We start from the raw sequence: 20,481 nt of genomic DNA, 5'->3' as shown, positions 1-20,481 counted from the left end.
AAGTTGCTTATCAATGTTTCTGGAGTGAGGTTGAAAGTGAGGTCTCTGGCGACGCGGGTATGACGCAACTAGCCGAGACTTGGCCGAGCAGAGAGCACGTGCAAGCACAATATCCTTTCTGTGCTCTCTACGCTGTCCTCTATTATTTAGATCGATCAAAGATACAACAAATGAAGACCAAAATGCTTGAAGCGGCTACAACACACGACTATGTTGACTAGAAGGCCACGACCATCCGCTTGGTCGCCACTCCCCTCTCCATCTCATCCCACATCGCGGGCATCTCCTCCAACTTCCTAAACTCGACCTCGGGAACAATCTTGTGCTTTGCCGTGAAATCGAGAGCCTTCTTCATCTCCTTCGGCGTGCCGGTGTTCGAGCCCTTGATCCGGAAGACATTGGCCACTATCTCAAACGACGGGAACTCGAGAGGCTTGTCCGGCAGTCCAATAACCATCAGCAGCCCCTTCACCTTGAGGATCTTCCGCGCAGTCACGTATGCCGGCGAGGCAGCGCTGTAGACCGCTGCGGCATGGCACCCGTTGGCGCCGGTCAGCTTCTTGACCTCCTCGGCGTAATTGGCGTTGGTCTTGGTGTTGAAGACGGCGTCCGCGCCGTTCTTCTTCACGATCTCGAGCATGTCGTCGTTGACGTCCAGGCCGACGACTTTCAAGCCCATTGCTTTGGCGTAGCGGACGGACATCTGGCCTAGACCGCCGCATCCGACAACGGCGAACCACTGGCCGGGCTCGAGCTCGCACTTGTCGACGGAGTGGAACGCTAAGGCAAGCGTAAGTAGGCGCACTCGTGAGTAGACATTTCGGTCTCGTTACCTGTAATGCCCGCGCAAAAGATTGGACTCGACTTCTCCATCGGCAAACTCTCAGGCAAGTGAATCACATTCTCCCAATCCGTAAGTGAGTACTCAGAGAAGAACCCATCAGTGGTCAATCCCTTGATCTTCGCTCCACCAGGGTTTGGGCTCGTGCATTGCGATCCATGTGCCGTGCAAGCCTCACAGTCAAAGCAACAATCCACAATATACAGCATGCCGACCTTGTCGCCGACGTTGAAGCCTTTGTCCGCGCAGGAGGAATGGATCTTCTCTATCACGCCGACGCATTCGTGGCCCATTGTCATCGGTCGACCGAAGTCGTCGGGCCTCAGATCCACCATTAGATCGGAATGACAGAGAGAAGCTGCGGTGACTTTGATGAGGAATTGGCCTTCGCTTGGTTCGGGGATGGCAACATCGTTGATGACGACTTTGCGGTTCGGCTGGTATGGTGTTAGTAGCTCGCTATCTTGTGGTCTCGAAATGTTGTACCTTGTCATATTGTGCTGCTTTCATTGTTGGGGCCATCGTATGATGAATGTTTAGAGGTTATGGGTCTTTGGCTTTCAAGTTTTTGATATTGCAAGAACGCTTCAGTTTTAGGAGTGCATCGCGACCCTGTACTATTGATATATGCGGAGTTATTTCTCCATCATTCCCCAGCTTCTCCAGCCATGTTCGCCCAAGAACGTGTCGGTAAGTACTCGGTACCTACTATTACCCCTCAGCGGCCACAGACGAAACAACTCCCAGTCTCCAAGGTGTCAAGATCGTGCGGTCATATCATACACCTCTCAATTGTTGCATTATCGCCTGCGAGCATTAACCCAAGGACTTCACGACCTGGTTTGTCTCGCCGCGCCGCCTCCCAAGGGTCAATCATTTCTTCCTCATATATCCTCGTGCTTCCGCAGTAATGTAAGACTTTCCCGGCATAGGCTGTACTTCCTCTCGTGCCAACGATTGATCGATCAACGCCGCTGCAAAAGCGTTCTCCGTGGCAGGAGAAGGTGAGAGATGAGCGGCAGGTTTAGTCAGTGTCAGTCGCTCGAGCCACGCCGCATCATCTCTGGGCGTAGCGTCTGGACTCGACGACCGCACTGGCAGAAGCAAAGCCAACATTCCGCCCTCCCGAAAAACTCAAGCCCATCAGTCATAAATGCATCTGATCATCCCATCCCTAGGCAAGCCCTCGCTGTCCTCCCAGCTGCAATCTTCCTCTCATCCACGCTCATGACATTATCCTCCAGCACCACACGATTCATGAGTACCGCGTGAACTGAGACGACTCTCCCTTCAACCTCTCCCCACCCCTAAACGTCCCATCCAGCTCATGCGCCTGCCCAGCGTCCCCTCCAACCTCGTCGTGCGGACTATACAGCTCCACGAAATCGTTTCGCGGTCGTCTCTCGATCCCCGTCGTCGCAGCCGCAGACCGCCCACCACGTCCACCTAGTTTCCAGCTCTCTCTCGCCCGCTCGTGCGAAGAGGTTACAGCCTGCTTGTAGCTCTTGCGCTGCTTGAAGATGACCAACAGCGCGCCGAGCAGGAGCAGCAGAAGCGGTATCCCGGTCCCGAGGATTCCTGCTAGCAGCTGAGAAGTGGAGAATTTGCCGCCGAGGACTGTCGAGGGGCTAATCGTCACGGCTTCGTGGGGGCTGGAAGCGACTTGCCCCGGTCGGAGGATGAAGTCGTTGCCGTTCCGGACCTTGAACGTCCCGTTGCCGGTCGGGCAGTCGTAGTTGCTGGTTCCGCAGACGAAGATGCCGTTGAGCGGGTCGCAGGGCTGGAGGGGCTGCGCGCCTTGGACGTGGTCTGCTTCCGGGTCAGCCATGCAGAGACGTTGCGGTTATATTCCTCGCCACGAAGGTTGTGATTCGTACCATTCCTGCAGTACTGCGGACAAGCAGAGTTGGTCCACCACTTGTCCGTGCAACTCCCTCTGAGCAACGTGCCCCCGCGCATGCAGAGCGAGGAGGCCATGCACCAGTCGCCCACTCCGCAGCATGCTGAATGTTCGTCGTTGGGGTTACAGGGCGTGTCTGGTGATCGCGTCTTGCCGTCCGGGTACCAGCAGGCGGCGGAAGTTGATGTCGGGATCGGAGAGGTGTGGGAAACCGAGCTAGAGATTGAAGATGAGGACATCGTGCCCGGCAGAGGTGATTCTTTCAGTAGGATGCAAGCGTATATCCGGGAAGTTGCGTATATCTTCTCGCCCGCTGTCAGTCAAACCCGTCTAGTCAACCCGCGACCTGGGGAGACAGTAGTAGGCCATCCGCCCTCGCAAGAACTAGGAGAATATCAAAGACGAACATCAACGCGCGCGAGCGGGCGAAGGAGCCCCAATGATAAGGCCATACAACCCATGTACGCCCAGACCGTGACATTAAACGGTCGTTCGCGGGCGCAACGGCTCATGGCGTGCGTACCCCAGACGATGCACAGATGCAATCTCAAGCAAACCCCGGAGGATTCCCCCGGCGCCGGTTAGGAAACATCGAGTCCTTGCGCTTGCAGGCTCGTTTGGAAACCCGCTCAAGATGAAACGCAGGCACATGCAGGGCTGGCCGGCGGCGCGAACGGGTCGCATTGGGCCAAGCTCTTCCAACCAGCTCATCAAAGGCAGCGAGAGCGAAAGCGACGAAGACCTTTGCGATGTGGTCGGCAGTTAATTAACTCGTATTCATTCTCGTGATAAGTTACTCTTCGTCGTCGTTTTTCATCAAGAAAGTCATTAGACATACACCGCACCCCGCAACTGCACATCCAGCACACTCTTGCCCACAAAAACCTCATACCTCCCCTTGTTCAACACCCACTTCCTCTGCGCGGCATCGTACTCGCTCAGATCCCTCCTCGTCAGCTCGAAATCCATCGTACAGCTCTGACCGGGCTGCAACATCTCCTTCTGGAACCCGCGCAGCACGCGCGCAGGCCCGCCGGGGATGTGCACGTAGAGCTGTGCGACTTCCGCCGCGGCGACGGCGCCGGTGTTTTGGACGGTGCAGGAGACGCTGGCGATAGGGGTCCAGAGGTTTGGATCGCCTCCCTCAGGGTGGGTGGGGGCAGTGGTGTTTGAGGTCGTGTTGGCGGGGGACGAGGTCCAGGCGGTGGTGGAGGTCCAGGCGGTGCCGTTGCCGGTTGAGTATGCGGTGGTGTTGCTACTAGTGCTCTGGGTCTGCAGGTTACTGTATGCGAACTCCGAGTACGTCAACCCATATCCGAACTCGTAGCGAGGGGTGATGTTCTTGGCTATGAAGTCGCGGTAGTCGATGTAGACGCCTTCGGTGAAGTTGTCCTGGGTGTGCCATAGGGAGTCGTTGGTCGGGACGACGGGGTTCAGAGTCCTGCCATAATCGCTGGCTTTCTTTGCGACGGTGTAGGGGAGTCTGCCGGAAGGTGACTGGACGCCGTACATGACTTCAACAAGAGCCTGGCCGGAGTCCTGGCCCGGCAGGTGGGCGTAGATGATGGCGGTGATATTTGGGTTGTCCACCCAAGCGTCAACGAGGCGGATGCCGGAGTTGTGGATGACGACGTGAGTGTTGTTGCATTGGGAAGCGACGCTCTCGACTAGCTTGTCGGAGTAAGAGTCGGCGAGGTCTGGTCTGTCCCAGCCCTCGCTAGCCAGAGCGTTGATGAAGACGATGCAAGCGTCGGAGGCCTCGTTGACCATCGGCTCCTGGTTGTAGAAATCCCAATGCATGAGAGTGTTGTCCGTCCTCGCCTGACGTAGGAAGGCATCGAACGGTGCGTCGATGAAAGCAGGAGTCGTAGCGCCAGAACCACCGCCGGTATAAAGTGTGCCGTTGAGAGCGATCCCCGGCACCACAGCATCCCAAGGTGCAGCGGATGCAAAGTTCTCGAAGAGGTATGTGTCGTTGAAGTCGCCGAGACCAAGCGCGTACTGTGTGCTCACCAAACCGAAATTCCAGTTGAAAGTGCCTGGGCCGCCTGGCGTGTTGATAGACGGCACCACGCCATCGTAACCAAAGAGGGATAGGAGCTTGGGCTTCTGAAGAGGAAGGGCGTTGTTGACGTTCTTCACTAGTACATGTCCCTCGATGGCCGCCTGCAATAGCATATCATTCGCCGCTGGATCACGAGCATCATCGATAGGATGAGGCGCAAGAAGGTCGATAGGCATGCCCGCGCCGGGCTCCTCAATCTGAGCATATCTGTGCCACGAAGCCAGAATTCGAGTCGCCATGTCGTCAAGGCGACTCTGAGGAAGGGAGCCATTGCGGACCATGAGCGTCAGGTTACCGTTCTCCCAGTACGCGCTAGATGGCATGACCATGTCCAGACCTGCTTCGGCGGTGGCGAGTCCGGCATGCTGCGCGCCCCAGTCGGTGACGATGAAGCCTTGGAAGCCCAACTCTCCCTTGAGCAAGCCATTCTGCGTCCACGAGTTTTGGCAGGCGTATGAGCCGTTGATCTGGTTGTAGGCGCACATGACGCTGCCGACGCCAGCTTTGACAGCGTCCTGGAAGGGCCAAAGGTAGAGCTCGTGAATGGTCTTGTCGTCGATGTTCGAGTTCACGCTCACGTTGAGCGCCGTCGGGTCCGTCAAAGGAGGGTTGCGGTTCGTCTCCTGCTCGTTCATGATGAAGTGCTTGACACAAGCGATGACGCTCTCTTGCATACCCATGATGGTGTCGTAAGTGAGCGATCCAGAGAGGTACGGGTCATTGCTGAAGCCTTCCCAGTTCCTGCCACCCCTGGCCGTACGACCAAGAGGTCCCACGACAGGTCCGAGAGCTACGTTGACGCCCTTGCGCTTGAACTCAGCGCCCATGAACTGTGCTCGGCTGAGCGTGAGCGCTTTGTTCCAGGTCGCTCCCATGTGCAGACCCGACGGATAGCCATTGACACCATCAGTGCCGCGGACACCATTGCCGGAGTCAGAAAGACAGAGGCCAGGAAAGCCCAGCCTCTCGAGAGACGGAATATTTCCAGAGCAGCCGTTGGTCGTGGAAGCATATCTAGGAATCATCAGTCAAGGAGTTCTCTTCGACGTCAAGTTTCTCCGATGCCCGTACCCATAAGTAATATTGTTCTTCTCATCGTTCGTCATGCGCGAGACAAGGTCTTTTGCAACCTGATACGACTCTTCCCAACCACCACTTCCGCTCATCTGAGGAGTTGGGTAGACTGGAGGCGACCGTCCATAAGACCAATAGTGCTCGAGGTTAGCTATAATAGCACTCAGGTTCTGCCCTTCAACAGCAAGTGGAAAGAGCAACGCAAGGCCAATGGCCTGACAAGCGCCTGCGAAAACCGACTGGCACCGCATGACAGTAGACTGAAACCGAGAGGTGCTTGACAGAACTAGGAAGAATTGAAGAGGCGTACGCCGCGCATACTTATACCCAACAAGCAAACCAACCCACCTCGCCCTCGCCAGACACTAAAACCATAGCGGTATACCTTTCACACCGAAGTTAACCCATAGACTTTCGCTGGTCACAGTCGTTGCGAAGATCGTCAGGGCTGGAGGAAGGAGAACGGACACAATGATCCACCGTCTAGGCCCATCACGTGGGACTCCGTGGGCTCGTGGCGGCATCGGTAGATGGCTGCGGGGAACAACTCTCATCCCTCATGACGAGGGTGGCAGGCATGTGGGCAAGCCTGCCAAGTCAGTGGTGTGAAGAATGGAGACGATGCTTGACTCGAGCTTGACTGTGGTCGAGGCGGGAGTGGCGAAAGGGCCGAGGAGGGAAGAATAGTGCGAGACGCGTGATCATTGTCGCTGGTATGCCTCGGTCGGTGCAATGATGAGCGAGAGTGGTGAGGTCTTGATTCAGGAAGTGGAGGCGGTGGGTGCAGAAGATGGAGAGCGGAGATGCGGTGGAGTCGGCATGGAGGCGTTAGGATTGCACGCTTGTTGGCGATCATGCCGGAGTTCCGCCGGACGGGACTGCAAGTGTTTCTCTTCCGACTGTGCACATGCAGGCGTTCAATAATGTCGTGCATATCATGCCATACTTCTTGAGGTGAACTGGGGCGGGGATGCATAGTGCACCAGCAGCCTCTGTCCCAGCGATATCGAGGTCTGGGCAATCAGGTAATGCTTCGTATGCTAAGCTGCTATACTACAGACACTGTATCAGCAAACCCTTCCCGTGCAGCGCAAAACGCCGTGCTATGCCTTGAACATCTATCCTTCCCAGCAGAAGACTCAGAGGTTAGTCAAATAGTCCTCGATCTCCTGCGGACTCAGCTTCCGGAAGCGTGGCCCTCGTGCGCCCTCGACGCCTTCGTAGCCGAGAAGGTGGTCTGCTGGTGGACCGACGATGCCTATAACAACCCCATTAGCACAACAATAGACGCAGCAAAGAGGGAGGATATCTCACCAATCTCAACGGTGTCGCCATTCATCTCCCCTTCAATGGTCTCCTTCAGCGTCAAGAGCGCAATATGCACCGCATCCTCCAACTCCAAGCCCTCCGTATACCTCTTCTCCAAAAAGGTCTTCGCGCTCGTCGCACTCTTCCCAATCGCCGTCGCCTTCCAAGGGAAATAACTCCCACTCGGATCCACTTGATACAAACTCGGCCCGCCCTTCAGAATCCCGCCCGTCTTGCCTCCACTCTTCACCTGCTTCTCCTTCGCCTCATCATCATCTCCCATCTCCGCCTCCGCCTCCTTCCGCTCCTGCTCCGGCAAGACACCATCATCCCACCCCGCAATCAGCAGACTCACGCCGTACGGCCGCACACCACCCGACTGCGTCGCCTCCTGCATCACCCGCGCCACGTCCTGCACCAAGATGCGCGTGGGCGGGTACTCGTTATACACCCGCTTGTACCCCGTGTGGCTGACTTTCCGCGCCTTGTCGACTAGCACGCGGTAGTCGGGTCCCATGCCGGCGTAAACCATGCCGATGTTGGGGGTGATGAGGGAGATCTTTGAGCTGGAGGAGGCATCGATGAGGGAGGTGGAGGATTTCTTCTCGGTGGCGAGGACGATGCCGTTGGCGGCTTTGATGCCGAGGGAGGTTACGCCCTGGTTGACTGCGTTGAGGGCGTATTCTATCATATCGTTAGTGTCGAGTAGAGCAGATTGCGGAGATGTTGGTAGTTGTACCTATTTGCACCAGCTTGCCGCTGCGCTGAGTGTTAGCATATGGCTGTCACATGTGATGCATCTGTTTCCTTACCTGGGCGAGAATGTGGTGAGGGAGAAGGAGTATCGGTCGGCCATCTTGGGCCTGTTTCCGCTATTGTGCTGCGACCCGGTGTATGTTTAGTTGATATGGCGAGTGGGTAGGCGGGCTGTGGCGGAGTGATCGAAGATGGTATTGCTGTTTCTTGAAGCTCTCTCGATGATCAAAGTCGCAGGCAAACGCGCCAACGTGGAAGCTCGAAGGTGCAACAACCCTAAGCACGCGAGTCATGTAAGCCGGAAGCGTCAAGCCTTCCATCCCCGACTCCGCCTTCTTCCACCTTCACGACACCTTTCGCCCGCCTTCCCCTCCACCCTCCAATATGTCAATCTTCAAGAGGAGGATGAAAGACGACTTTGGAGTCGGCTGAGCATTCTTTCGTATTGGAACAGCATTACTACACAACATCAACAGGCAACATGGCAGCATATTCCACCGGTTCCAGCTGGGGCTTCCCGGAGGACCTCCCAGGCGGATGGGTGCATGTGGACGGCGACGGCACGGGCGACGAGACACCGCCAGACTTCCATAATTTGAAGCCAACGCAGGCGGGCCCAGAGCAAGCATCGCCATCACCAGACCAGCAATCTGCTCCCGCCGACCCTCCACCCCGCCGCCACTACCCCCCGCGAACATGCCGCATCTGCCTCGAAGTCGTCCTCCCGACCTTCCACCCCGTCGATGCCTCCCCTCTTCCCTCCGCCCTCCAGCCGCCTCCCCGCGTAACCTATGAATCCCCACCCGGCGACGGCGGCCGCCTCCTCCGACCCTGCAAGTGCAAAGGCACGCAGAAATACGTCCACTCCGATTGCCTCACGGCCTGGCGCCTGCAGGACCCGCTGCAAAAGCGCAATTACTGGCAATGTCCGACTTGCAGCTACAAATACCACCTCCAGCGGCTCTCCTACTCGCGATGGATCAGCAGTACGGCGTCACAAGTCGGCCTGACGCTCGCCATCTTCGTGGTAGGAATGTTCATATTAGGTTTTGTGGCAGACCCGATCATCAATCTCTACCTCGATCCCATCACCACGATCTCCACTGCGGGTGGTCCAACAGGAAGCCTCATCTTCGAAGACGAGCCGGCGACATGGGCGGAGCACTTCATCAAAGGTCTTGCCTCGCTAGGCTTGCTCGGATTTGCGAAGTTCTTGCTCACGCTGAGTCCATGGCACTGGTTCAACATGCGCGGGACGGGCGTCTACGTGGGTGGTAGTGGAGGCAGAGCTGGCGCGACTGGACGGGATCGCTTGAACCAGATCAGTTGGGTGACGATTGTGATTGGAATTATCACTGTTTTGTACGCCGTTTGGAAAGGTGTGAGGGCTTGGTCGAGGAGAACTTTGGAGAAGGCCGGGGAGAGGGTGATGGATGTTCCTGGAGCTGACGAGGACGAAGACGAGGACGAGGATGCTGGTCCGACAGCTGCTGACGACACGACGGGTAACGATGCACGATGATGTTGGATTGTTGACTACGAATTACAGGATACACCTTTTCCTTTTCAGCCTCACCTTTCTTTACACCGACCATACCCATCCCATCTAACCCTGATATCCAGATCGCAACGCACAACTTTGAGTTGGCACCGCCCTTTCCCTCCTCATGGAGACTTTCATGGCGTGGCAATCAGTCATCGTGCGAAGAGAGATTCCGTCGCCGATCCGTTTTGGAGACGCGACTTGGAAGGCCGGGCTCATACACTTTACTCTCCCCTCTTGTCCACCCTTTGTGGTGTGATGTTTGTGGGGTGGGGAGCTGGAAGACGCTTGGTACATACTATCATCACAGATAGAGTGGGTTGATAGAGCATACCTTATATACACACTCGCTACAGTACTGCAATACATCAGACCGTTGAATCTCTGCTTGACTTGATCATGCGTCTGATCGATCTATACACTACCAAGGACACGCTACACTCTCTGCATATTTTCTGCCACAGGCGATCAGTCCTTGAATCGCCTGTTCTCGTTCTCCCCAAACAGCGTCGTCCGCACACTGGGCAGCGCATCCGTCTCCAGCAGCTTCAGCCGCTCGTCAAACGTATTGGTGATGTCGATCTTGCCCGTGGCGTCGAATATCACGATACCGCCAGTCCTACACAAAAACACCTCATTAGCAATCCATCACCCACATCCAAAGGGAGAAAGGAAGATACTCACGACCCCTCGGGCAACCTCTCCTTCTCCTCCACCACAACCTCCACCTCCCTCCCGCCCATCTGCTTCTTAAACTCCCCCCTCGCCTGCTCCGCCGCCTTCTTCACCACCGCGTCGTCCTTCTTCCTGCACCTGAGCGAGACTTTCTTCTCATCCGCCATCGCGTACAAGCCCTCCAAAATCAACCCCTTCAACACCCCCTCATACTTCCCCTTCCCCTGCTCCACGCCCGCCTCCTTGCCCACCTTCTTCCCCGCATCCTCGAACAAGCCATCTAGCAACTCCTGCCTCGCACTCAGAATCCGCAGACGCTGCTTATTGGCTACAGTGCTCTTGGTGATCTGCTGCGACATGCCCGCCTGCGTGAATTTTTTGGTGTACTCGGAGTCGATGCGCTGCGTCTCGGAGCGGACGAGCTTGGACTTTTCGATGGAGAATTCTTCGTCGGCTTTGAGGTGGATTTCGCGCGCTTTTTCGAGGGCCTCTTGCCGGATGAAGGCGGTCATTTTGCGGAGCTCGGTGGTGACGGCTTCGTCGGGGAGGGCGTGGGGGGTGGACATGGTTGCGGTGTTGAGGGGGGGGTGTATGGGGTGGGTTGGTAGGAAGGGGGAGGTGAGATAGGTCCTGGTGGTTGGTGGTCGGGCTGGGAGAGGGTGCTGGTGTGTTGAGGTGTTGGTGGTGGAGCTTTTGTTGCACGTGTAGGTGGAAGGGGGATGGTAGAGCTGGAGGTGTCGTCAATGGATGAGGCCAGGCAGCTTGCTTTTGTGCCTAGAGCTCCATCGTCGCTGCCGCGCCAAGCCTGTCTAGCTCCAACGTCTACCTCCCTCCTGCCACTTCACGCTTAGCTTCCTTACGACATTGACACAACATGGCCGCGACGTGTCACGCATACGATGAGGTGAGGTGAGACCAACTTACCGCAGTGAAGAGTGCACATGCATTTCCGTTCTTCACGGAGATCCAGTCGCATATCAACATCACGACAACAGCCTCGAGTGCTACCAACAGCACGACGAGGTCAAGGCAAGTTTATTCGCATCAACCGGGCCACCCTCAAAGGTGCTCTGCTTACCTGCTCTCCTTCCAATCACGCTTTGACACCACAACTCCACGACATAACCTCCGACTGCGCTGCCACCGCAGAACAGCGAGCTTGGGCACATCCTCTTCATCCACCAAGGATAGAGCGTGGAGATTTCAAAGGTACCCTCCTAATTTCCTACTACGGCAGCTACCAATTCTCACATTTCAACTCGCATTGTAGCACCCTCACCGCAATTAGTGCTCCAAAATGGAGGACGCAATCGTGAACACCCACCCGCCTTTTTCTGGACAGGTCACGGCCACAACGAGGACTGATGACGCTGTGCTCGACACGCACTTCCGCTTTTTGGATCTTCCCCCGGAGATCCGCGATGCGATATACTCCCTCGCTCTGGTAGACCCGGAATCTGCTCGTACCGGCTCGGATGCTGACAGCCTTTCGGCCAAGCCCTGCGAGCAGCGGAAGTGCTGTTTTGCCATCTTACGGCCGTGCAAGCCACTGACAGCGAGAACATTCCACCCTCTCTACTCCCTCTGCCGGCAAATCCGCGTAGAAGCAAGCCGTGTCCACTGGGGCGAGCATCTGCTATGTATGGAGATAGACCCAGATGAAGGAGGGCACCACCCGCTCGCACTGAACATCGAGCCCGACCTGCATACAGCAATGCAGCTCGTACAGCACTGGGGGCTTGACTTTGGAGGGATCACGCGTTTTCGAGCCCTCCGGGACTTGACGGTAAGGATTGCCCTGGATCAGGTCGTGGATGTGCGCGTCACCTTTGACGGGGCGATGCGGATGGGGGTAGAGTGGCTTCAGTACGATGAATCCAAGAAGTCGATTCCGCGAGACGTGATGCAGTGGCATCTCGCGAACACGAATCACCGGCGAGTGGAGAATGAATGGAAAGGCGAAGGAATTGTGGATTTCTTCACTGGCGATGCTGGTTTGTGGGAGACGTGGTTTTATATCAACTCGGAAGATGTGGAGTGTGAATAAGCTTGTGATTTGGGGAAAGCATAGCCAGGAACGCCGCGAGTCAAAGTCCAGCGCGGGACAGGTGGGATGCGGAAGGACCGCAGATTGCTTCTTCTGCGGTGCTGGCCTGGGACGAGGGAAGCAGCTTGATGGCTGGAGGCACTGGGGCGTCAATCGAGGAAAGTTGAATGGTGGCTCTGCCAGGACTGGCGCAATACCATGAGACGACTAAGAGAGTAAAGACGCAAGCAGACACCAATCGACGGGCAGTGAGAGGACGTGACTTCTTGCTTGTAGCAGTGTATCTTGCGTCTGTGCAAAAGCTGTAGTCATTGAAGGGGCTGACTAAGGCTTGTTCGACCAAACGTCGCCGCATTGGCGATCTCACGCGCAACCCAAATAAATCTGTACCTCCTCCCACACCAGCACAACCCGCAATGCTCGTCTCCCTAACCGTCGGCAAAGTCGACGCCGGCGTCGCCGTTCTCCTTACCGAAGACAAACGCCTCGTAACCCCCCTCCCTGCACCTCCACCCCTAATCCTCCCAAACCTAACACCTATGCTAGATCGAATTCCCCTCCATCCTCCTGCCCCCCGACATCCACAGCGGCAGCATAGTCGACATCAACGTCTCGCGTAACCTCCCCGCCGAAACGCGCGCCGACCAACACTTCTCCGCCCTGCAAAACGAAATCTACTCCTCCTTCGGCACCGCGACCCCTTCCGCGCCCGTGCTACGATGTCGCAACGCCACGCAAACGAGCGTCGTGCTCGAATGGGATCCGCTTGATCTCGCGACCGCGGAGCTGAGGAGTCTGAGTCTTTACAGGAACGGCACGAAAGCGGGCGTGATTCCGCGGGATAAGCTGAGCACGAAGATCTCCGGGCTGGCGCTGGATACGGATTACACGTTCCACCTTGTCCTACGCACGAGCGCGGGACAGTATAGTTCGGAGCGCCTGGTGGTGCGGACGCAGAAGATGACGGATCTGAGTGGGATCACCATCACACCTGGTGTCATGCCGCCGCAATTGCGGGAGAACCTGGAGGAGACGGCGGAGCGGGTGGGAGCGAAGATGGTGGAGACGGTGAGGATCGATACGACGCATTTCGTCTGCACGGAGCCGAGGGGCCAGGCGTGGGAGAAGGCGGTGGAGATGAATGTCCCCGTTGTGGTGCCGGATTGGCTCATGGGCTGTGAGCGGGAAGGCAGGGTGGTGGGCGTGAGGGGGTATTATCTCGATGCGGACCCGAAGTTACGGCAGATGGGGCAGCCGAGTCAGCAGGTTATGGCAGCGCAGCGTTTGAGCACCGGCCCGAATTCGCAGCAGCAGAGGGAGAGTCCCAGGATTGAGCATACACCGCCTACGCCTGAGAGGACGACGCAGGGGGATGGGTTTGGTGGGCAAGCGGGTGGAGAGCCGCCTACGCCGCCGCCGAAGCCGGCTAGTGAGAGGTTGGCGGAGGAGAGGGCGAGTGGGGAGGAGCAGCAGATGGGGGAGACGGCGAGGCCGAAGGTGGACGCGCAGGAGAGGGAGGTGAGTGAGGAGGACGAGGAGAGTGATGGGACGGAGCAGGAGGAGAGGAGTGCTGGGGTCGCGTCGCCTGAACAGCAGCCGAAGACCAAGGCTGCGTCTGCGGATAGCGATGAGGATGACGAGGGCTCAGAAAGAGGTGAGGGTAAGGATGACAGGTTCGACGAGGTGGCGTTATAGCAAGATCTTGGGGGCAGCGTCCGAGGTTTTTGTATTCGTACAGCAAGCTTTCCGCAGGACTCTTGAGCCTCTGCCTTTGACACTACCATGTGCGCAGAGCTTTCGCGCTCACTTATCATTACATCAGCATTCACATGCCTGATTCCTCAAAGACCAATAGCGCCCCCTTCCCTCTTATCGAGCGCATCCGCCTGCTTCCTCAGAGCATCGGCTTGGAACCTGGTAACACATATAGTCAGCACCCATCACCCCCCAAGTACACACCCAGCAATCAACTCACCGTCTAAACGCCGTCTCAATCCTCTCCCTACTCCCCCTATCCCCCCCAATCTGCTGCCTCGCCCTAAAAGTCCCCGTCAACAACCCCGTCTCTCCACCAAAAAACAGCCCCCCCGCGCCAAGGAACATATACGTCGCCACGTCCCCCAACACACTAGGCTTCATCATTGGCGTGAGGTCTGGCAGCGGTTCCTCCCGGCCTCCCGGGAAGCGCACAGCGGTGGGCCGTTCTGAGGCTTTGAACGTGTTGAACATTGCTGTGCGGCCGGCGCGAATGCGGTAGGCGAGGAAGAGGCCGAGGCCGATTCCTACGAGAGAGCCGATGGAGGTGTGGGTGGCGACTGTGGAGGCGCCGGCGCGGAGGGCGTCGCGGTCGGATTGGTCTAGGCTAGGAGGGGGTTAGTGGTGGTTGAGTGGTATACGTGGTTTTTGACATTTACTCATGTTGCATGTGTTCCTCCGCGAGCTGGTTGAGGTCGCGGCTCATGGATTTGCGGAAGACTGCTAGACTATCTGAAGACATGTTGGAGGTTTGAAAGGGACTCGTGTCTGGCCGTCGAGAAGGAGATTGTAGAGGTGAGGTTGACAGTTCAAAATGTTGGAACGATCAGATGAAAGTGGCATGCACGTGGCTGGTCGTTCACACTTGCATCATTGCTCCGCGGTTGCTTGAGCTTCCCCAGATTCTCCCCCGGGCCGATTCGTGCCGGAGCTTGGTGTGCCTTATTGCCTGATATATGAGCTGAACATCCGACTTCGCTCTGACAGCAACCGACTCGCGGCCCCGGTGTCTCCGTCGAGGAGGATGGTGTGTTGCTTTCGTACGAAGCTCGCATACGGTCGGTGACCAATGCGACACTCCGATCGCAGTTAGAAACATATATAGATTACGAGGTCAAGTGCAGTGGTCCAAATCTCCTACCTCTTCTTCAGCTACCACATCAAAACACCGAACACTTCACCACAGCGTCCTCAAGATGGCAAGCTCCCAAGCCACACGCACGGCCATGATGAACCATGAGCACGACGAGCGATGGACTGCGGTCGATGCCTGGGCTCTGGACGCCCTCCATCCAAAGGAATCGCACCTCTACGAGCACATCCAGTTCGCCACTGAGCTATCGGAGACCAAAGGCCTACCCAGCATCGAAGTCTCGCACCTCCAGGGCAAGTACTTGATGACCCAGTGCCAGATGATCGACGCCAAAAAGGTCCTCGAAGTCGGGACTCTAGGCGGCATCAGCGCAATATGGATGGCTTCAGCAGGACCAGACGTCCGCGTAACCTCCATCGAAGTGGACGAGCACCACAAAGCGGTCGCGGAAGAAGCCATCGCGCACGCCGGTCTCAGCGATAGGGTCGAAGTCCTTCTCGGAGCAGGCGTCGACGTGCTGCCCAAGATCCGCGCGCAAGTCGAGAGCGGTGAACGGCCCAAATTCGACTATGTCTTCATCGACGCTGATAAGGGCAACAACTTCAATTACTACAACGAAGCGCTGCTCATGTGTCGATCGCGAGCGTGCATTATCGTGGATAATGTTGTGCGAATGGGTCTGCTTGCCGATGACAGTGCAGCGGAGAACCCTGGTGTGAAGGGAGCGCGAGTCGTTATCGGTGCTGCTGGGAAGGATGGGAGATTGTTGGGGACGTCGCTGTTGCAGACGGTCGGCGAGAAGAACTATGATGGGTTCTTGGTGTGTATTGTCAAGTGATAGAGACTTCCCAATCAAGTGTTCGCAAGGGAACGGACGTTGTTACGAACCGCTGATGACTTTGCCTTCCTGCACACGTCAGCAGCCAGATAATAACAGCTGGCAGGATGTCGTGTGAGCAGACTCGAAACACTGGCTCTTGCTTATCGATGCTGTGCCTGGTTCCGGCTCTCACCAGCTTCCTTCTGTTCCCGGATCAACAATCAGCATCCTTGGTTTCGGGACCATTTCCATCGGAACTATTCCCAGGTTGACACAATGATGATAGCGAATGATAAGGCTGATTGTGGTGAGGCACGGGAGATGCCTCGCGCACAGTATGTTATGGACTAAGGAAAATTGGTCTGGCCACATGGCCAACTTCTCGGCTTGCCGTGTTTCTTCAACCAACATACTGCGCAGCCAGTCCCACTCAGACGAAAGGTCCGCCTGGATATTGGAGATTGCACCTCCACAGTCGGGCGGATTGTGGCGCGTAAGAATCAAAGTTTTTCTGGAACAACTCTGGAATCGGACAGGACCCCGCAACGATCCTCGCGTGCCTGGTCTTGAAGCTATGGATGATCATGGATGATCTTGGTTGATCCCTCGTTTCAAGCCGAATGCTCGGCAGCAATAGCTACAGTAGTAAGCTGTGCTTCCCTAGCTGATAAGACTACCGAAGTACAAATGCGTTGTTGGGAGGGGAAGGGTCGTCCCGCTCTGTGGCATCCTGTGGCATCCTATCTGCTAATCGTAAGGTAATCACCCGGCACCAGAAGGCATTGCAACGCGTTCACTCGGCCCGATACCAGCCGAATACAGCATCCAATACTCTCTTAGTCCTACAACCTCGCAGCGGATTCGTCCTGCCCCCTCTTGACAGCTCGATAACTGCAGACCATCCCGAAGTTCATGAGAGGCTGCTTCCCGGCTCCGCGTGTTACGAGCAGTAATCGTCGTGTCATGTAGCTGTTGCGTGACCAGCCAGACGCAGGTTAAGCATCACGATGACTGCATGCGCGCGGCTCCTATGACCAGATGCGTGCAAACGCTGGTGCGAAGCCAGCGTGGTGTCGCCGGCTCCCTTAGCTGCCATCCTTGGGTCCACCGGGGCTTTACCGTTTACCTCCAGCGTGCGTGGCAGGTCCAGTGGGATCGCAGGCCCGACCGGCGATTGGACCTCGATAGGCTGCTGCCGCCACACTTGACCTGGTCCAATGCGGTGTGTGGGCTGGTGAGAGAGAGAAGGGTCGATCTGATCCCACTGTCCCACATCCCACTTCGCGCCGCTTGGCTTGATACTGCAAAACCAGGACTCTTTTTCCCTATACCGCCCTCGCTGCTTGCTTGATTTCCTTACATTGCCAACCGGCAAACATTTCTTGTTGAAGCGTCTTCTGTAGCGCGAGGGGAGAGCAGGGCTAGAAGCCATATGGCTGAGGCCATCACCATCCCTTCGCCTTCTGTCTTCCTCCGAGCGAGCCCGCCCCCGCCAAACGACCCTCCTGCGTCCTCCCAGCCCAACGCGCCCAAGCAGCCCAATGGCCGCCGTCCTGGATCGGCGGAAGGGAAGAAAAAGGCTGCTCCTCGCAAGCCCGGCGCATCGGCGTTGAGCAGTGGTGGTGGTGGGAGCGGCGGTGGTGGTGCGGCGGACGGCGCTGCCGTCATCAAACCGAAGCAGAGCAAGAGCCGCAACGGTATCTACTACTCGCCAAGCCAGCAGTGTCTTGCTTTATCCATGTGTGTGGCGATAAGCGTGCTGATGGAGTCTTTCTGTGTGCAGGGTGCTTGACGTGCAAAGCGAAGCGATTGAAATGCGGTGAAGAGAAGCCCGGGTGCCAGCAGTGCGCGAGACGCAACGTGGTGTGTGGAGGGTACAGGAAGGACTATAAGTGGCGGCCGTTCGAAGAGACCAACGTCAAGCAACATATTGAGCGGCATAAGAGAGGTATGGTTGGGATGGTCACGACTGTTACACACGACCGCTGCTGTCTTGATCAGCGGTTGTGATGTCGTCCTGTTCTCTGCTGACACAAGACTAGGACTCTCACCAAAGCAGTCAGCGGTATCAGGACAATCTTCCAAAGCGGGCTCGCCAGAACTGGGTGGCTCGAAGCCCATCGTAGATCCACCTCGTAGCGACGATGCGAACAAGAAGCGGGATAGCGTCCTGAACGAAGGCAGCCCTCAACCACGCGCTGTGGATGCGAGGCCAGCCAAAGCAAAGCGGACCCAGCCTCCTCCTTCGAACAAGAAGGGCAAGGAACCGGTTCCCTCCATCGAGGAGGATTTTGAGCCGCCGCAAGACCCTCGAAGTCGTACTGAGAGCCCGGAACAGGCCCAACAGCCAGCAGGAGGACCTCCAGACTTGTTGCCGGGCGCCTTGTCGCACTTTACTCCTGCACTTGGCCTTTCACCTACGCTGACTGAGATCTTACTGCCATTCGACCCCAGCAGCCATCCTCACCCCGATCTCGCCAACCTCTCGCTGCCGAGCGGGTTTCAGAACATGATGACGCCAATGAATCCCATGCTGGACCCAGATCTGGACGATGAAGAGATCAACTTTGACGATGTTGTAGAAATCGACTCCGACGGCGAGCCTATGAACAACCAGCAAATGGCAGTGCGTTCGAGGAGAGCCCAAACGATGCCCCTCGCGTCTACAGGCTCGCCGGACGATGGGATGAGTCCAACGATGAACTACATCTACCCGCAGCCATTCGTGGCGGAAGGCAGCCCAGAGATGCTTACGTTCCGCTTCGACCGTCTTACCTGCGGCATCCTGTCTATTATGGACGGACCGCATGAGAACCCGTGGCGGATGCTGATCTGGCCGCTGACCTCGCAGTCTCCTGGTCTATACCATGCTATCTCCGCCATGACGGCGTTCCACTCGGCGGGTGAGATCCCAGGCCTTCGCCTCGTCGGCCACGAGCACAAGGCGGCCAGTATCCGCTACATTCAAGAAGGCATCCGAGATAATAGTATGGGCGACCAGACTGCCATAGCTACTGCGCTTGCTCTGGGGTTCGCCGAGTCTTGGGACCAGCCTACCGTTACGGGCAATACGCACATCAAGGGCGCTCAAGCGCTTGTCCGCCGTGCCATGCAGCGACACCGTCGCAGCCCGCTGGTGGGCGACGACCTCGCTCGACTGAAGTTCTTGATTAATGCCTGGGTCTACATGGACGTCATCGCCCGCCTCACTTGCGTCGACAGCGACGAGTCGAACGACTTTGACAACACTTTCATCTTCTCCGACACGCCCAACGAGTGCCCCTCGATGGTCATGGGCAGCCCGAATGGTGGCTTTGGAATTGACTTCGGTATGCCGGTAGATGCACGTCTGGACCCGCTCATGGGCTGCGCCAACACCCTCTTCCCACTTATCGGCCGCGTGGCCAACCTTGTCCGCCGAGTCTGCAGATCGACAAGCAATTCGCCCGTAATCATCGACCAGGCGCATGTTCTCAAAGTCGCACTCGAAGCCTGGGACCCACCGGCCTTCATCGAGCGCCCGGAGGACCCCACAACCGACGTCCAACACACCCTCCAAACCGCCGAAGCCTACCGCTGGGCCACGCTCCTGCACCTGCACTCCGCCGTCCCCGAACTCCCCTCCCTCACCAGCACCGAGCTCGCCCAGCGCGTCCTCCAATACCTCGCCACCGTACCCCTCGCCAGCCGCACGGTCATCGTGCAAATCTACCCCCTCATGGTCGCCGGCTGCGAGATCCCCTTCGACGAAGACCGCAACTGGGTCCGCACGCGCTGGGCCGCGATGAACCAGCGCATGCGCATCGGCATCATCGAGAAGGCCGCCACGCTCACCGAAGAAGTCTGGCGACGCAGGGAGAACTACGAGGCACAGCCGCCTTCGAATCGGAAGTTGGTTGCGACGAAAGAGCTGCAGCCGCAGCGCGGGCGCGGGCAGCCTTTGGTGCGGAGTCCGACGGGCAGCATGAGGCCTGGAGACCCGGGAAGGACGGGGATGGTCTTTAGCTATGTTGAGGGCGATGGTGATGGTGGGGACCAGAGCCCACCGGATGAGGACGAGAAGAGGAGGCGTGCGAGGCAGAGGCGGTTTGGCCGGGATCCGAGGATGAGTATTTCGGACCCGGCGTATACGGTAAGAGGCCATTTGCACTGGGTGGGTGTGATGTGGGATTGGGGGTGGGAGAGTCGGCTGTCGCAGTGAGCGGCAAGCGTTCTCCTGCCGCCTTTCATTCCTTTCGAGGCTCCTTGCGGTCTTTGGAGTAGTGCGCTGAGGTGGAAAAGTTCTGCACCATTGTTTTGATGCGTTCTGCGCCCGCCTACTACTACCACAACAACTTAATAGTCGAGCGTTTCAGCGAAATTTTGTACGGCGCTGGTTGGAGTCTGGATATAGACGGGGTTTGGCTGCTGGTCTTTTATTCCTTTGTTCTGTAGATAGCTTGCTTGGGGCTTTCTGTCATATCGTTTTGCAGGGCATGGGCTAGGAGGCGCCGCGGTGTCGGTGGTGTTTTTGATTACGACTTGTACACGAGTGTCGGTTTGGGAGGGTCATCATGCTAGGTGGACAGTTGCGGTATTTAACGTCTCGGCTAGGAACCGTCTTG

At 57.1% G+C, this 20,481-nt stretch overlaps 10 protein-coding genes across 10 annotated transcripts; 5 read left to right on the top strand and 5 right to left on the bottom strand.

Moving 5' to 3' along the window:
• Window positions 1–217: 217 nt before the first annotated feature.
• LTR77_000251 (uncharacterized protein) lies at window positions 218–1,351 on the bottom strand (the record flags this gene model as incomplete). The annotated part of the gene is made up of 3 exons (XM_064797518.1): window positions 218–780; window positions 834–1,278; window positions 1,328–1,351. 3 exons carry the CDS (start codon window positions 1,349–1,351, stop codon window positions 218–220), a joined length of 1,032 nt encoding a protein of 343 aa, XP_064663752.1.
• A 2,218-nt stretch (window positions 1,352–3,569) lies between these two features.
• Window positions 3,570–5,972, bottom strand: LTR77_000250 (uncharacterized protein; the record flags this gene model as incomplete). The annotated part of the gene is made up of 2 exons (XM_064797517.1): window positions 3,570–5,820; window positions 5,878–5,972. The coding sequence occupies 2 exons, from the start codon at window positions 5,970–5,972 to the stop codon at window positions 3,570–3,572; spliced, it is 2,346 nt and encodes a 781-aa protein (XP_064663751.1).
• Window positions 5,973–7,019: 1,047 nt separating this feature from the next.
• On the bottom strand, window positions 7,020–8,044 carry PRE8 (Proteasome subunit alpha type-2; the record flags this gene model as incomplete). The annotated part of the gene is made up of 4 exons (XM_064797516.1): window positions 7,020–7,138; window positions 7,195–7,872; window positions 7,928–7,947; window positions 8,001–8,044. The coding sequence occupies 4 exons, from the start codon at window positions 8,042–8,044 to the stop codon at window positions 7,020–7,022; spliced, it is 861 nt and encodes a 286-aa protein (XP_064663750.1).
• A 381-nt stretch (window positions 8,045–8,425) lies between these two features.
• LTR77_000248 (uncharacterized protein) lies at window positions 8,426–9,466 on the top strand (the record flags this gene model as incomplete). The annotated part of the gene is made up of 1 exon (XM_064797515.1): window positions 8,426–9,466. One exon carries the CDS (start codon window positions 8,426–8,428, stop codon window positions 9,464–9,466), a length of 1,041 nt encoding a protein of 346 aa, XP_064663749.1.
• Window positions 9,467–9,955: 489 nt separating this feature from the next.
• VMA4 (V-ATPase V1 sector subunit E) lies at window positions 9,956–10,728 on the bottom strand (the record flags this gene model as incomplete). Its single annotated transcript, XM_064797514.1, has 2 exons — window positions 9,956–10,106; window positions 10,172–10,728. The coding sequence occupies 2 exons, from the start codon at window positions 10,726–10,728 to the stop codon at window positions 9,956–9,958; spliced, it is 708 nt and encodes a 235-aa protein (XP_064663748.1).
• A 308-nt stretch (window positions 10,729–11,036) lies between these two features.
• LTR77_000246 (uncharacterized protein) lies at window positions 11,037–12,209 on the top strand (the record flags this gene model as incomplete). Its single annotated transcript, XM_064797513.1, has 2 exons — window positions 11,037–11,066; window positions 11,451–12,209. The coding sequence occupies 2 exons, from the start codon at window positions 11,037–11,039 to the stop codon at window positions 12,207–12,209; spliced, it is 789 nt and encodes a 262-aa protein (XP_064663747.1).
• Window positions 12,210–12,625: 416 nt separating this feature from the next.
• LTR77_000245 (uncharacterized protein) lies at window positions 12,626–13,904 on the top strand (the record flags this gene model as incomplete). Its single annotated transcript, XM_064797512.1, has 2 exons — window positions 12,626–12,697; window positions 12,756–13,904. The coding sequence occupies 2 exons, from the start codon at window positions 12,626–12,628 to the stop codon at window positions 13,902–13,904; spliced, it is 1,221 nt and encodes a 406-aa protein (XP_064663746.1).
• A 146-nt stretch (window positions 13,905–14,050) lies between these two features.
• LTR77_000244 (uncharacterized protein) lies at window positions 14,051–14,706 on the bottom strand (the record flags this gene model as incomplete). The annotated part of the gene is made up of 3 exons (XM_064797511.1): window positions 14,051–14,123; window positions 14,185–14,571; window positions 14,624–14,706. 3 exons carry the CDS (start codon window positions 14,704–14,706, stop codon window positions 14,051–14,053), a joined length of 543 nt encoding a protein of 180 aa, XP_064663745.1.
• Window positions 14,707–15,160: 454 nt separating this feature from the next.
• Window positions 15,161–15,895, top strand: LTR77_000243 (uncharacterized protein; the record flags this gene model as incomplete). The annotated part of the gene is made up of 1 exon (XM_064797510.1): window positions 15,161–15,895. One exon carries the CDS (start codon window positions 15,161–15,163, stop codon window positions 15,893–15,895), a length of 735 nt encoding a protein of 244 aa, XP_064663744.1.
• Window positions 15,896–17,309: 1,414 nt separating this feature from the next.
• LTR77_000242 (uncharacterized protein) lies at window positions 17,310–20,078 on the top strand (the record flags this gene model as incomplete). Its single annotated transcript, XM_064797509.1, has 3 exons — window positions 17,310–17,574; window positions 17,661–17,825; window positions 17,920–20,078. 3 exons carry the CDS (start codon window positions 17,310–17,312, stop codon window positions 20,076–20,078), a joined length of 2,589 nt encoding a protein of 862 aa, XP_064663743.1.
• Window positions 20,079–20,481: the final 403 nt, after the last annotated feature.

This window comes from Saxophila tyrrhenica (genome assembly GCF_035928015.1).
Source record: "Saxophila tyrrhenica strain CCFEE 5935 chromosome Unknown scaffold_1, whole genome shotgun sequence".
Lineage (NCBI taxonomy): Eukaryota > Fungi > Ascomycota > Dothideomycetes > Mycosphaerellales > Extremaceae > Saxophila > Saxophila tyrrhenica.
Note: the sequence above shows the minus strand (reverse complement) of the source record. Positions and strands in the feature narration are given on the sequence as shown.